At 48.2% G+C, this 12,867-nt stretch overlaps 1 protein-coding gene across 12 annotated transcripts in view; it reads left to right on the top strand.

The window, feature by feature from the left end:
* Positions 1 to 12,440, top strand: part of AP2M1 (adaptor related protein complex 2 subunit mu 1) — a 28,473-nt gene extending 16,033 nt beyond the window's left edge. For all 12 annotated transcript variants that reach the window (XM_064666048.1, XM_064666046.1, XM_064666051.1 and 9 more), the window contains 9 exons: positions 622 to 887; positions 2,279 to 2,361; positions 6,459 to 6,594; positions 6,691 to 6,832; positions 9,146 to 9,265; positions 9,787 to 9,922; positions 10,649 to 10,746; positions 10,879 to 10,990; positions 11,321 to 12,440. In XM_064666048.1, the coding sequence (XP_064522118.1) occupies positions 622 to 887; positions 2,279 to 2,361; positions 6,459 to 6,594; positions 6,691 to 6,832; positions 9,146 to 9,265; positions 9,787 to 9,922; positions 10,649 to 10,746; positions 10,879 to 10,990; positions 11,321 to 11,455 (1,228 nt within the window). In that variant the 3' untranslated portion in view covers positions 11,456 to 12,440. The remainder of the gene's footprint in view (positions 1 to 621; positions 888 to 2,278; positions 2,362 to 6,458; positions 6,595 to 6,690; positions 6,833 to 9,145; positions 9,266 to 9,786; positions 9,923 to 10,648; positions 10,747 to 10,878; positions 10,991 to 11,320) is intronic.
* Positions 12,441 to 12,867: the final 427 nt, after the last annotated feature.

Genomic DNA, 12,867 nt, shown 5'->3' with positions numbered 1-12,867 from the left:
CTAATCCTGCTGCTGCTTTGAGTCTGCTCTCCAGGGTGTGTGGGGTATGGAGGTGAGGTGGATCTGAGAACTAAAGCTCCCTTTTGGGGTGTACCTGGGCACTAACATCTGTTGGGTCACTTGGACAGGGTTTTCTGTTTTTTTCCTCCTTGTATTTCTGGAAGAAACTGCCATTGACACATGTCTTGGGAGACTGCAGCTTGCTTAGGGGCAAGAGTGTGAAGACCTGGGCATGCAGCATAGACAGTAACTAGGTATTTGGTCAAAACTGGACTGTTGGAGCCATAATGTGTTTGTTCCCAGCTATGGCAATCAATTTGGAGTGCTGTCAAAATTAATTGAAGGAAAGGTTCTGTTGCCATCTGACTCCTTACTACAGTTACACTGTAGTCCAAAGCTCCCTAGAGACCAGTAGCAGTCTCCTTTAGTTTGTTCACAATTTGATGTCTAACTCTGCTCAGAGTCTTGACTTGTCCCTCTCAAAGACATCCCCAGGCACCCTTTCTAGGTGAGCTTGGTGTGTGTAGTTCGGTGTCTGACTGTACCCGCATAAGCAGAACTGTGCAGCCAGCTGGGGTTCATGCTCAGGGTGCTGACTTACCTCTGGTGGTGGTCTCGCAGGCGGAATGCTGTCGACGCCTTCCGCGTCAATGTCATCCACGCACGGCAGCAGGTGCGCTCGCCGGTCACCAACATCGCCCGCACAAGTTTCTTCCATGTCAAGCGCTCCAACATCTGGCTGGCTGCTGTCACCAAGCAGAATGTCAACGCTGCCATGGTGTTCGAGTTCCTTTACAAGATGTGTGACGTGATGACTGCCTACTTTGGGAAGATCAGTGAGGAGAACATAAAGAACAACTTTGTGCTGATCTATGAGCTGCTGGATGGTGAGATGTTTCCCTTATCTGCCACAGGACATTGCACTTGGTCATTCTAAAATCCTTAGCTTAGTTTGATGTAGTAATAATCCTTGAAGTATTTTTAACATGTACAGTGGAGTTCAAAATTACATGTTCTGCTTTCTAATGCCATCTGTACTGCGAGTGTGGATGGCACCTCAAGCCCATAGCCTTGTGCTGATTGTGGCTGACTTTCCTGAAGTTTTGGGAGCTGTGCACTTGTATAACTGAGACAGCTGGTACTGGAGCCCAGCTTCTGAGGGGATCCTGCGTAGATGTTGGCCTGTCCTTACGCTGAGGTATATAATGAGGACTGTCAGTAGCACCTCCAAGACCAGCTAGTGCCCAGGTGGCTCTAGCAGTGTACGGTGGCAGTCACCCCAAGCTGCAATTGGTTGCCCCTAGTGAGTTGCCTTTTGGGCTCACTCCTGAACAGAAGGAAATCAATCAAACCCAACCTGCTCTGTCTCAGCCCTACTTCCTCCAGTGATAACAGCTCCATATCACACCACAAATTAATGACACAGTGTCCCTTCAGCTGCTTGTGATATCAGCCTGCCTGTGGAGGTGCCCTTGAGCTGTCCCTGTTTCACATAGCACGAACACTTTGTATTAGTTATGTTTCAATTTGTTTTCCAGACAAAGCACCACATATGTGTGTCCTGGGATTCTTAACCAGGGGTCACAGTGATGTTCTCTCTGTTCTCTCAGGGCAGACCAAGAGACTTCAGTTTCTCTTCTTTGGTCAGTCACTGCTGGTCTCCTTATAGGCAACAGTGAGATCAAACCTCCCAGTATGGTGTTGCTCAGTGTCATGTTAGTGGTCTTCTCTCTCCTTTAGATCTCTTGAGGGTTGTTCTCTTCCTCTTTGAGGGCAGTAGGTGTTAAGTGAACTGGCTGTAGTTATCATGTTTCCCTCCCACGCAGTGCCACTACTCAGCTGTTGTTTCAGATTTTGGTTGTTATTACATCTTCATAAGAACAACAAAACCTGAAAAAATGCTGCAAAGATAGATTGCTCTGCTGTTGGATTAACCCTCCTTATTGTCCCTTGGATGTTTTTGGAAAAACTCAGTGTGCCCCGTGCACATGGCTAGCCTAGTTGATATTTAGTCCTGAAGTGCAGTTGTGTTTAAAAATCAGCAAATTCATCAGTTGGACAGCTTTCCATCACCCCTTCTCTCCAACTTATTGCACTGGCTCAATGTAGCAAGAATGTTTCTTTTCTCTTAGTAAGGAATGCTACAGCGACTTATCCAGAAAGTCAGTGTGTAAGCAGTGCCTGTGCAGTAGTTGGCTGTCCCCTTACAGGAATGGTTAGCATAGTTGTGTGTTTATACCTTGCAGCTCTGAAATAACCTTCTTTTACCCTTCTGTAGAAATCCTGGACTTTGGCTATCCTCAGAACTCTGAAACAGGTGCCCTGAAGACTTTCATCACTCAGCAAGGCATCAAGAGTCAGGTAATCAGGGGAATTTGGGGTATGGTTCTGCTCTGCTGGTTATTTTTTTGTAAGCCTGTTCAAGAGAGTATGGTCTTAATTACCATCTAAGCATTTGACCTGTACTGAAGGAAGGTGCCTGAGTAGATTGAGAACACCCTGGCAGGGGTGTAGCTCAGTGGCACGTTGTTCGAGGTGTCCCTGCTCTGTGTGACCTCATGTTCCCTAGCACATGGTAGGATGAAGGAGCAAGGGCCCAGAGCTAGGATAATGCCAGTCCCTTGTCCCATGTAAATGATTGCTGACATCAGACTCTGCTCTGTGTCAGCTCCTGACAGAGGATAAACAAATCTACCTGCTGAGCCAGAAATAGCTCTTTTGTGTGTGAATCTCACTGAGCAGGTCTGTTCTCCACCAGCCTTCAGTGGTTTGAGCTGTCAGGCTTTCATGCCTGCCTTATAATGAAGTATTCTTCAGCCTTGTGAATCTTGCTGTCAGTCAGGAAGCTGATGTTGCTCTGTCTCTACTTGTAACATCCTTGCAGATCAGCATCGGTACAGCCCGAGCATTTTCATGTTAGAGATGAGAATCTCTGCTGTGCATTTAGCATAGTATTAACCCTTGCAATAAAGTTTACATGGAGGCAGAAGATAAAGGGCACCTTGGGAAAAAGACACTTAAGTTTGGCTGGTTTTGTGACTGTGTTTAAACTAGTTCTAAACCTATTCCAGGCCACAGCCCTCAAAACTAGACTTTCTGTCTTGGAAGCTCATGCTCAACCTCTGAATCCGAAGGACACTTTCAGTCTGTTTCTTGTGTCCCCAAGGAATATTGTTCTTATTGTCCATCTAACACAACTATGGAAGTCAATAATGAGGACTTAGCTTAAAACTCAGTCCTCTCTCCTGGGTAGCAGTGAGTCAGGAAAAAAAAGCTGGGAGTCTGTACTGAAGCAGTCTGTGGCAAAGTAAAGTTTCAGCCCCAGGTACAAACAGAAGCAAACAAGAGCCTGTGTGGTGACCGTTCTTGTTTAGGATAAGCAGAGGTCAAAGTCTCTGGAAGCTCTGATTCAATTCAGTTCCTCAGCACTGACTTACTGAGAACTCCTTCTTAAAGTTTTAATCTAGTAGCAAGACTAGCTGCATCACAAGAGGAGATGAGAGAGAAGCTGCCCCTGAGCAACCTATTTCCTGCTAGAACAGCAAACTGTTTTGCAAGAGGGCCAGATATGAGTGCATCCGGTCTGAATCCCCATCACGAGCCCTACCGTAAATCTCTCTGGCCTTCTGCAGTCTGACAATTTGGGCAGTCAGCACTGAAGATGGCTGAGTCAGCTCCTGTTCCTAGGAAAACTCAGAACTAACCACCACCCTCGTTTCCTTCCCTCAGTCTTTTTTTGCTTTTGTCTGTTTTAACGAACTCTTGTGCTGCTTTTGTGCAAACCATGGCCACAGCATCATCCTTCATTCCTTACAAAGAGGAGTTTGGATTTCAGCTTTACATAAGCAAGCAGTTCTTCTGCTCAGGGTTGGAATTTTGTTCAGCCCAGTTCAAAAAGCAGAAGTAATCCATTGCAGGTGCAGTATGGCAAGGACAACAGTGGAAACAGTACTTGCCGTGTTTCCTTGTCTGCTGTCTGATACATCAAACCTTCAGCTGCTCGTTGACTTAGAGCCAGCTTCACACATGTACCTTGGACCAAAATCTGGGACTAGGTGGCTTGCCATCTGTGTTCCTTGTCTCTGCTTAGTTCCTGATGGTGCTTTCCTTGGGCTTGTGTCCTGTGGAATTTAAGGACCAAAATCCAGTTATGGCAGACTTGACAAACCCAACTTTTTTACTTTATTCTCAGTGAAAGATTTGAGGCATCCTGAACTGCTGTGCTCTGAGTGCCCACCCTGTATGGCTACAGTGGTCTGTCCAGGGCAGGTGATCTCGGAATACAAGATCTGGTTTATTTTCTTTGAAAGTGCATCTGATACTGCTTGCCCTGTGCTCTGGGAATGGAGTGATTTGCCACACAGGTTTTAAAAGTTACTGGTGTGCACATGGTTTCACTTCTAGTCCCTGCACATGAAGTAGCCCACTACTCAAATGGCAGGACCGCAGGCTGTGCTGGTGTTTTGAACCAGAAGTGAGGCAGGCATTGGTTCGGGTATCTTCCTTCAGCAGAGGATAAACTTGCTCTTACAGCTCGAGGTGGAGCTGTGCTCTGTGTTTTGTTTTCATCCTTCAGGTCCTATCTCCATCTGTGCAGACTTCATTAACTAGATATACACTGTAATTTTCTTCCTCTGCAAGTGCTTTCTGGGAGTGTTAGGTGGGGAAACATTGTAACTAAAATTGTCCAAACCTTAGATGTACTCAGTGCTAAAATGCTAGTGTTACTTTTTAAAATGAGAAGAGGGCTGCCACCAGCTGCAAGAGGCCAGGAAACCTGCTGGTAGCTGGCTATCTTTAACCTAGTCGACAGGCTGGCAACTGAGCACAAGGCGGGTATTCTTGGACCATTTTAGCTGACTTGTTTGTCCAGCTCTGGGAAGCACCAGCTCCTGAGAAGGCTCAGACCCAGGTGTCTTCAGTGCCTCCCGTAGGGAATGCTCGTGCTGCTGGGTGATCTCCATCCAGTCACTTTGCATGGTTGCTGGTAGAGGGTCATGGTACTGGTGCTGTTGCAGGAGATGAGAAAGTTACACATGATTGGTGTCCTTTTGGAAGCCAGACCACTGAGTATTAAATCTAATGCTCTTCTTAAGCCTGAACAAAGCATTGAACAAGGCAAATTAAGGAGGTGGAGTTTTTCTGTGGGACAGAAAAGGGAGGTACTTTGTGTACTGCATTGAGCACTTACCTAGGCAGTTCCCAGGGGAGTGTAAAACTCTGTCTCTTAGATGATATGATAATGTCTCTGCTTGCTTAGGAAATGACCATGTCTGTGGCAAGAACGTGTGAGAAGCCAAGGCACTGCTGGTGTGAAGCTGAGATCATGTAGTGCCCCCCTGTGGGCCCAGCACGAGGCTGCAGTGGCAGAACCCACTTGTGTGTTGTGCAGTTGTTGTGGTGGAAGGGCAGAAATAAGAAGGATACGACTTTATACACGACCCAGACTTAAGGTGCCTGCTACTTCCCATAGTCTGAGTGTCTGTGCCATGGTAAATATCCAAGGCTTGCTTTAGGAATGCCAACATGAGTCTGCTCTGCGTAGGAACGTTTTTGGGAGTGGTATTTGGCCTGTCACTCCTTCTGCTCCACCATGTATTTGTATTGTCCGTAATGGGCCAAGTCTGAAAAGCCATTTCACTGCTTGAGGTGCTAGGTTTCCTGCAGGGAGCTAAAGGCCAAAACTCCTCATCTTATTTGTGCTAATTAGCTACCTAATTAACAAAGAGCTGACCTGCTTTTTTCCTGTCCTCAGGTAGCCTTAAGCCTAATCTGCTTCTTTCTCCCTTCCTCCCTTCTCTTGCTACTGACCTGCTTGCCTGTTAACCCTGTCTACACTGCGCTTGCTACTATACATCCCCTTCTTGACTTTCTGCGTGTGACTGGACCCCACCTGTAGCATCAGGTAGGAATCCTCTCTGTGCCTCTCTACACAACCCTTGGTGCTTTTTGGAGACGTAGAGCCTGGGTGTTGTTCGATGTATGCTAGGTTAGTGTTGGTATGTAACCCTAATGACTGCAGTCATTGAGAAACAGGCCTTGGGGATTAGCTCTCTTGTGGCCCTGGGGTTTCATGTTGTCTAAGGGTGTGAACTGCCACACCAATCCATGTTAAGCTGCCTCTGTGCTTAACATGGATTGATGTGACAGTCTGAGACATGATTTGAGTGCCATTGGTGGAGCTCATGCCTCCCTGCACCTTGATGTAGCCTAATGGACTAGGTAACAAAACAGAAGAAACTTTGCTGCTGTTGTTATGACCAATTTTTGGTTAGGCATAGAATTTGATATATTGAGCAGAGAATGACCAAATCATGTGAGGTGTGACAGCACCTGTATCTTCAGTGACAAAAGCATTTATGTGTAATACATGGCAAGTGTTTGCTCTTATATTTAGAGCAAGGTTTCTTAGTATTTGAATTTATTTAGAGATCTAAGATGTCATTTCTTCCCTTCAGACTAAGGAAGAGCAGTCCCAGATCACCAGCCAGGTGACTGGACAGATTGGATGGAGACGTGAAGGAATCAAATACCGTCGCAATGAGCTCTTTCTTGATGTGCTGGAGAGTGTGAATCTCTTGATGTCCCCACAGGGTAAGTAGAAGGTGTTGAGCTAGCATCCTTCTCCCCCTCCAGGTCTGGGAGTGGGGACTCTTTTAAGTATTCTGAACTGTGATCTTTTCTAACCAGGTCAGGTTTTGAGTGCCCATGTCTCTGGCAGAGTGGTGATGAAGAGTTATCTGAGTGGAATGCCAGAGTGCAAGTTTGGCATGAATGACAAGATTGTCATTGAAAAACAGGGCAAAGGGACTGCGGATGAAACGGGGAAAAGGTAAGAAAGAGGTGTGATACCTGGTGGCCACTTGCCACCAGGGACTTATGAAAGGGCAACCCTTAATAGCTTTTCTGATCTGACAGACAAAAAAAAGCTCATTTCTTTTTCTTCCCTTCAGATGTTACTGAAAACTTTGGGTAGATCAGTTGTCGTGCAAACTACTAGCCTGAGGGCCTCAATACAGAGCTTCTCTACAGCTCTTTAAGTATTTCCAAACATAGTCTTAAGTGTAGAGTTCTTACATCTGGAAACACTTCCTCAAGATGGATTTTCCCAGAATGTGTATCTCTAGCAGTTCTAGTCAGTGCAGAGACTCTGAATCATAAGAGCAGTAGCAGTGCTCCCAAGGAACAGTGAAGGAACTCCTCTGACTGCTCTGCCTGGACTGTTCCCACGAAGTAGAACAGGTGACATACTAGCAGTGGGTAAGCCCCTCCTGTGGCTTACAGGTGGTCAGTGGCCATGTGGGTTGGAGGCACATCCCTTCCGAGAGCTCAGCTTCCCTCCCTCCCAGCTGCACCTCAGCCAGTACCCACATTGAAGCTGAAAACAGCTCTTAGGCCTTTTCCAGCCTTCCTGCTTGGGGTGAAGAGATAAAAGCAAAAGGACTTCCACTTTCTTCTCGCTAACAATTTGCAACTCATCTGTATTTCTCTTGGTTGTTTGTTTTGTTTTTTGCTGACCCCCAGTGAATTGGGAAGGTAGATAATCTGCTTCAGCTGTATGTGCATTCTGCTCTCCCCCTGTCTCTTGCTTTGTGTGACTTGTGCATGTAACTTGGATCTCAGACACTTTCCATGATGGTTCCTGTAAACAGAGCTGAGCTGCTATTTGCCTTTTCTCTTAGAACCAAGCCAAGAGCTATCACTTCACTGTCACCTTTAAGCCATCTTTCCTGTACCTGAATTGAGCTAGTAAAATGAATGAGCCTGAGGTGGCTGATGAGCCCTGTGGGGATTTACTCTAGTGAAAATGTCAACTGCATGGGCCTCTGAAGAGTCAGTAACACTGTCTCAAAGCTGCTGTGCCGGGTGCCTTTGCCTGTAATGTACTGGTTTTTTTGAGTTACAGAAGCAAGTTGAACAGGGACTCTTTCTAGGTGGTTCTCCCTAGCTGTGATTATCCAGTGGTTAAGAGCTTGGAAATATTACTCTCTAGAAGCATTTAGTTACGAGGTGTTCAAAAGGGACAGCTGCTGCCAGTTGGTTTTTGGCATCTAGCATGTGGCAAGGCCAACCCTGAGTAATGCTGCCTGAGACTTGGAGCAGTGCTAGGCAGCAGGGCTTTCCCAGTAGTTTTCCAAAGAAACAGGGACTAGTTGGCTAACATTGCCTGTCATCTGGTCAACAGATTAGGAAAGACTAACTCCTGCTTGCGAAGCACAAATCACACCACTGGGCTGTGTAACTAGACAGCCAGTCAGCCTGGGGTCAGTCTGCTTCCCCTTTGAGCTGGTGATGGTGGTTCCTAGGACAGCTGAACCTGCCTGTAGTGCTCACACTGTCTCAGCACACTTGCACGGTTGTCCTGTTGCTTCCAGCAGTTGAGGCAGCCTAGGTATCACATTGCTACGCTGCTGCCTCTTCTGTTGCTCCTGCCTTCACGTCTTCTGGTCCCTCTCGGTAGCCAAGGGGTTTTGGTTGGCCTCAGGACCTGTATTCTCAGAGACTGGTACCCGGCCCAAGTTCAGTGCTGGCAGGTTAGGCTGATGTGCCTAGATAGATGGGTGGTATCTCTGTAGATTTTAGGAGAGATACAGACTTGTATGTCATAATATTGTGGTCTTGGCAGTTCAGTTCAGAATCAAACCACGTGCTGGCAGTGTGGAAATGAACAGCTGTTAAGAGATTTCTGAACAGGGAGATCCTGAACCTGGCATTTCCTGGCTGTGTGGCAGTGGGATAGCTTTGTGGACAGGAAAGTGTTTTCTCTCTTTTGAACTGTGCTGTGGGAAGACTTGGGCTGGCAGAGCTGTCTTTGCAGTACTGAGTGCTGCTGGCAGGCAGACCCAAGCATTGTGTTGCTGGCTATGGCAAAAGGGTGCTCCTGTAAGCTCTCTCCTCTATGGGGAGACGAGGGAGAGAATTCTTTCAAACAAGCTTCCTGAAATATGGTTTTTGTGGTGGTGAAACAAGGAAAGTCTGAGCCAAGAGGCTGCTGTCCCCTACATCTCTCCCTGCCTCCCCATTTCCTGGACACCTGCGATGGCAACATGCTCTGTAGAGTAGTTTCTGCCTGGACAGACTGTGACTGCACCAAGATACCAGGGCTGCAATTTGCACTTGTTTAACTCGTGTCTTGTGTTTTTAGCGGCAAACAGTCAATTGCCATCGATGACTGCACTTTCCACCAGTGTGTGAGGCTCAGCAAGTTTGATTCCGAGAGGAGCATAAGCTTCATTCCACCAGATGGAGAATTTGAGCTCATGAGGTACTGTGGTAGGGGGGTGAACAGGCTGGTGTTGGCATCTGCTTGCTGCTACAGTAATGTTACTGCTCCCAGCCAGACTTGCAGCCCTTGAGCACTTAAAAAATACACACTTACTGCCTTCTTTTCAGAGTGGTATCTGTAGGGTGTCCCACAAATCCATCTGTTACAAATGTGGGCGAAGCTCAGCTGCGTAGTTTTCTTTGCCACAATCGTAGTGTTGGGTATGGGTTTTCTTACCTTCTGCGTTTGCTCTGTCTGTTTTTTTTAGTATTTAAAACTGGTGTCTTTGAACAGGGCCATTGGTAGGAACGAGATATAAAACTTGAGACTCAAGAAACCATTGCTGCCCTATGGCAGCACAGATCCTACTGCTGCTTCCTTCTGGGATGGTTCCCTTTTTGGCTGATGTTTCTAAGCTGTTTGCTGTGTGCAGAGACTGTCTCTTTTTGAAGGTGATACAATTTGAGACCATAAGGGCATTAACTTCTCCTCAGAGTTCACTGTAGCTTCCATCCCTACAGATACCGAACCACTAAGGACATTATCCTTCCCTTCCGTGTGATCCCACTGGTGCGGGAGGTGGGTCGGACCAAGCTGGAAGTGAAGGTGGTGATCAAATCAAATTTCAAACCTTCCTTGCTGGCCCAGAAGATAGAGGTAAGATAATAAAAACCTGTCATCTCTTGTGCCTGGCAGTCATGCCACTAGTTTATGCCCCCTGCAGCAGAGTCTTCACAAATGAGTCTTCAAGCTTGTACAGGGCTCAAAGAGTGAACTGAGTGTCCCAGCAGCTGTGTGATATTGCTGTGCTGTGGAAGGGAGCTGCCATAGAGTAGGAAGGTAGAAGCTGTTTTCATTTGCACAGCCACCTTGGCAGGGGCCTCATTCCTTGCAACAACTGTTCACTTACTCTCTCAGACACTATAAAATTTTATATTCTTCTGTCTGCATGATCCGATGGTATGTCAGACAGGCAGCAGGCTGTGAGCTGTGTAAGACAGGCTGAGGATGGCCTTGCAGGTTAGTTCCCGTCTGAGAAAGGCTCACTGCTGCAAGGCTGGGCTGTCCAGAGCCTGGTGCAATGCCATGGCCAGCCTGGCATCCTTCCTGAGCTCATCTGCCCAACATTAGCCAGGTTTCTTGCAGCCTGGAGGTCTCTGCCCTGTTCCTTACTGTCTGTTGTGGATTATGGAAGTGTGTTTGAACCTTTACTTCAAAGCAAGAAACTGGAGGACTAGCCTAGGATGCTGTTGATAGGTGATGTTTTCTGGGCCTTAAGATAGGAGAGAGAAGGCCAAGGGGCCCAGAACAGACAGTGTGAGACTGCACAGAGTGCCCAGGCTGCAGTCTCCTCGCCCCTGCTCACCAGACTCTGCTTTCCAGGTCCGGATCCCAACACCCCTCAATACCAGTGGAGTGCAAGTCATCTGTATGAAAGGGAAGGCGAAGTACAAGGCCAGTGAGAATGCCATCGTCTGGAAGTGAGTGAGCATGTTAGGGGTGGGTAGGGCTTGGAGGGGCAGTCTCTTTAGTGCTCCTGTCTGCCCTGAGCATGTGTAGCAAAGGGCACAATGAACTTGGGCACTTTCGCACTTCTGGGCTTTCTCTGATAGGATAAAACGAATGGCTGGAATGAAGGAATCCCAGATCAGTGCGGAGATCGAACTGCTGCCCACCAATGACAAGAAGAAGTGGGCTCGGCCTCCCATCTCCATGAACTTTGAGGTGAGTCCCGGCCTGTCTTCCAGGGTGCACCTAACCTCAGAGAAGCTTAGTCAGTCCCTTCTGGGAGTTACATGGGTTTGAGTGTTCACTATCCCAAGCTGACAGGTGACTCTTCCTAGCATGAGGTCAGCCTGGTGGCAAAGCTAAAGGAAGAAAATTGCCCTTAGAGCTACTACAGTCTGACACCATGCATGCAGGGAGTAGGGAAGGGAACAGTGGCTCTTGGTGTCCATTTCTAGATGCATAGCCCAGGGGCCTTCTGGCATTCGTGCACGGAGGGCATCTTACCCCCATTCCAATGCTTTCTGTTGCCTTTCCCTCTCTTAATAGGTCCCGTTTGCACCCTCTGGGCTGAAGGTGCGCTACCTGAAAGTCTTTGAGCCAAAGCTGAACTACAGTGACCACGATGTGATAAAATGGGTGAGGTACATCGGCAGGAGCGGGATCTACGAGACCAGATGCTAGCCCCAGCAGGCTGGCGGGCTCCCTCTTCTCCAAGCCATGCTCCGCCTCTCCTCGGTCTTCAGCTACATTCAGAGAAACGTCTGCCTGGCCCCTCGATGCAGATTGAAAGACCCTGTGGCTCACCCCGGGAGCGGACTCGCCTGCCTGTGCTCAGTTACCACCCATGCTGCAGATGAAGTTCAGAACCCAGTCGTGTGCAGAGGTGCAGCAGCATCCTGCTGCCCGTCCCAGGGTGGGCAAGGGCTAGTCTAACTCCCATCCTCTTGTGATCTTTCTAGGGAACGTCCACCATTAAACTCCTCTTCTGTTGGTGTCTCACTACTTGCATCATATCCTAGTATTTTTGAAGTTCTTGTGCATATGTACTCGTAGAATAGACCTAAACATAGACTGGACAAATCTGAGTTGAAGTTACCCTGGCTTCTGTACTAGCTATTGCTGTTGTGGTAGATGTTGCTGGCCAGTCTGAGATGCCTGGGGTGGTGAGTATGTTGGGCCCTCACCACAGGAGATGGTGGGCTCACCAGATACCGCCACCACCACCTTATTTCTTGCAAAGTCGTCAGTATAGAGTCCTGCCGTGGAAGGTTTGTGACCAAAAAGGATGAGGGTTTAGGCTCTTACTGGTGTGTATGTGGGTGGCACAGCATTTCAGGTCCTTGGAGCATTTACCCCCACCCACTGCTGGCTTGAGCCAGTCTGTCCTTTCCAAACAAATTGGAGATGTGGCCCTGCTGTCCCAGGGATCGTGGGTCAGCTGAGCTCTGTCAGGATGTGAACAGGGTCTGTCCTCGGGGAATCTCACATGCAGTTGGCGGTAAGAGCCCCCTGCCCCAGCCTGCCCTCTCCACACTTCTACCAAACGCTTCTGGGCCATAGGAATGCTGCTGCTACCCACAATCCTGCTTCTGGTAGTGTGGTCTCCATTTTGTACACTTTGTGATTTGTCCAGCTCTGAATCTAATAAAGTATGTAGAATGGAGAAGGCTGCCTGCACTGCTGTTTGGGACTGGTGCTGCAAGAGCTGGGGCAGTTCCCTGGGCTGTGCCACAGTCTCTCGGGGCTTGCTTGTGCTTCTTCCCCCGCCCGGGGCTGCCTGGGGGTTGGAATGGAACTGCAAAGTAGGTGAAAAGGACAAATGGTGTTTTGTTTCCAGCTGTGTACCAGTGCTGCAGCTCCCCGGGGAAAGGACTCTGGGCTTTCCCTGGGGCTGCAGCTGGGATGAACTGAACTCTTGGTGAGGTGTGCCCAGCCCCCTGTAAGCCAGGCTTAAATGAACCTTGGTGGCCTTTTCTTGTGAACGAACTCAAAGCAGTTTTCCCTTTTAACTTGTTTTTTGTGTTGAGGGCCAAGGCAGGCACCATGCCTGGTAGCTGAGGGTACCAGCTGTACCTGGCCCTTGGCTCAGCCCC

This window comes from Pseudopipra pipra, chromosome 10 (genome assembly GCF_036250125.1).
Source record: "Pseudopipra pipra isolate bDixPip1 chromosome 10, bDixPip1.hap1, whole genome shotgun sequence".
In the NCBI taxonomy this organism is placed as follows: domain Eukaryota; kingdom Metazoa; phylum Chordata; class Aves; order Passeriformes; family Pipridae; genus Pseudopipra; species Pseudopipra pipra.
This window is presented reverse-complemented; position numbering and strand designations above follow the sequence as displayed.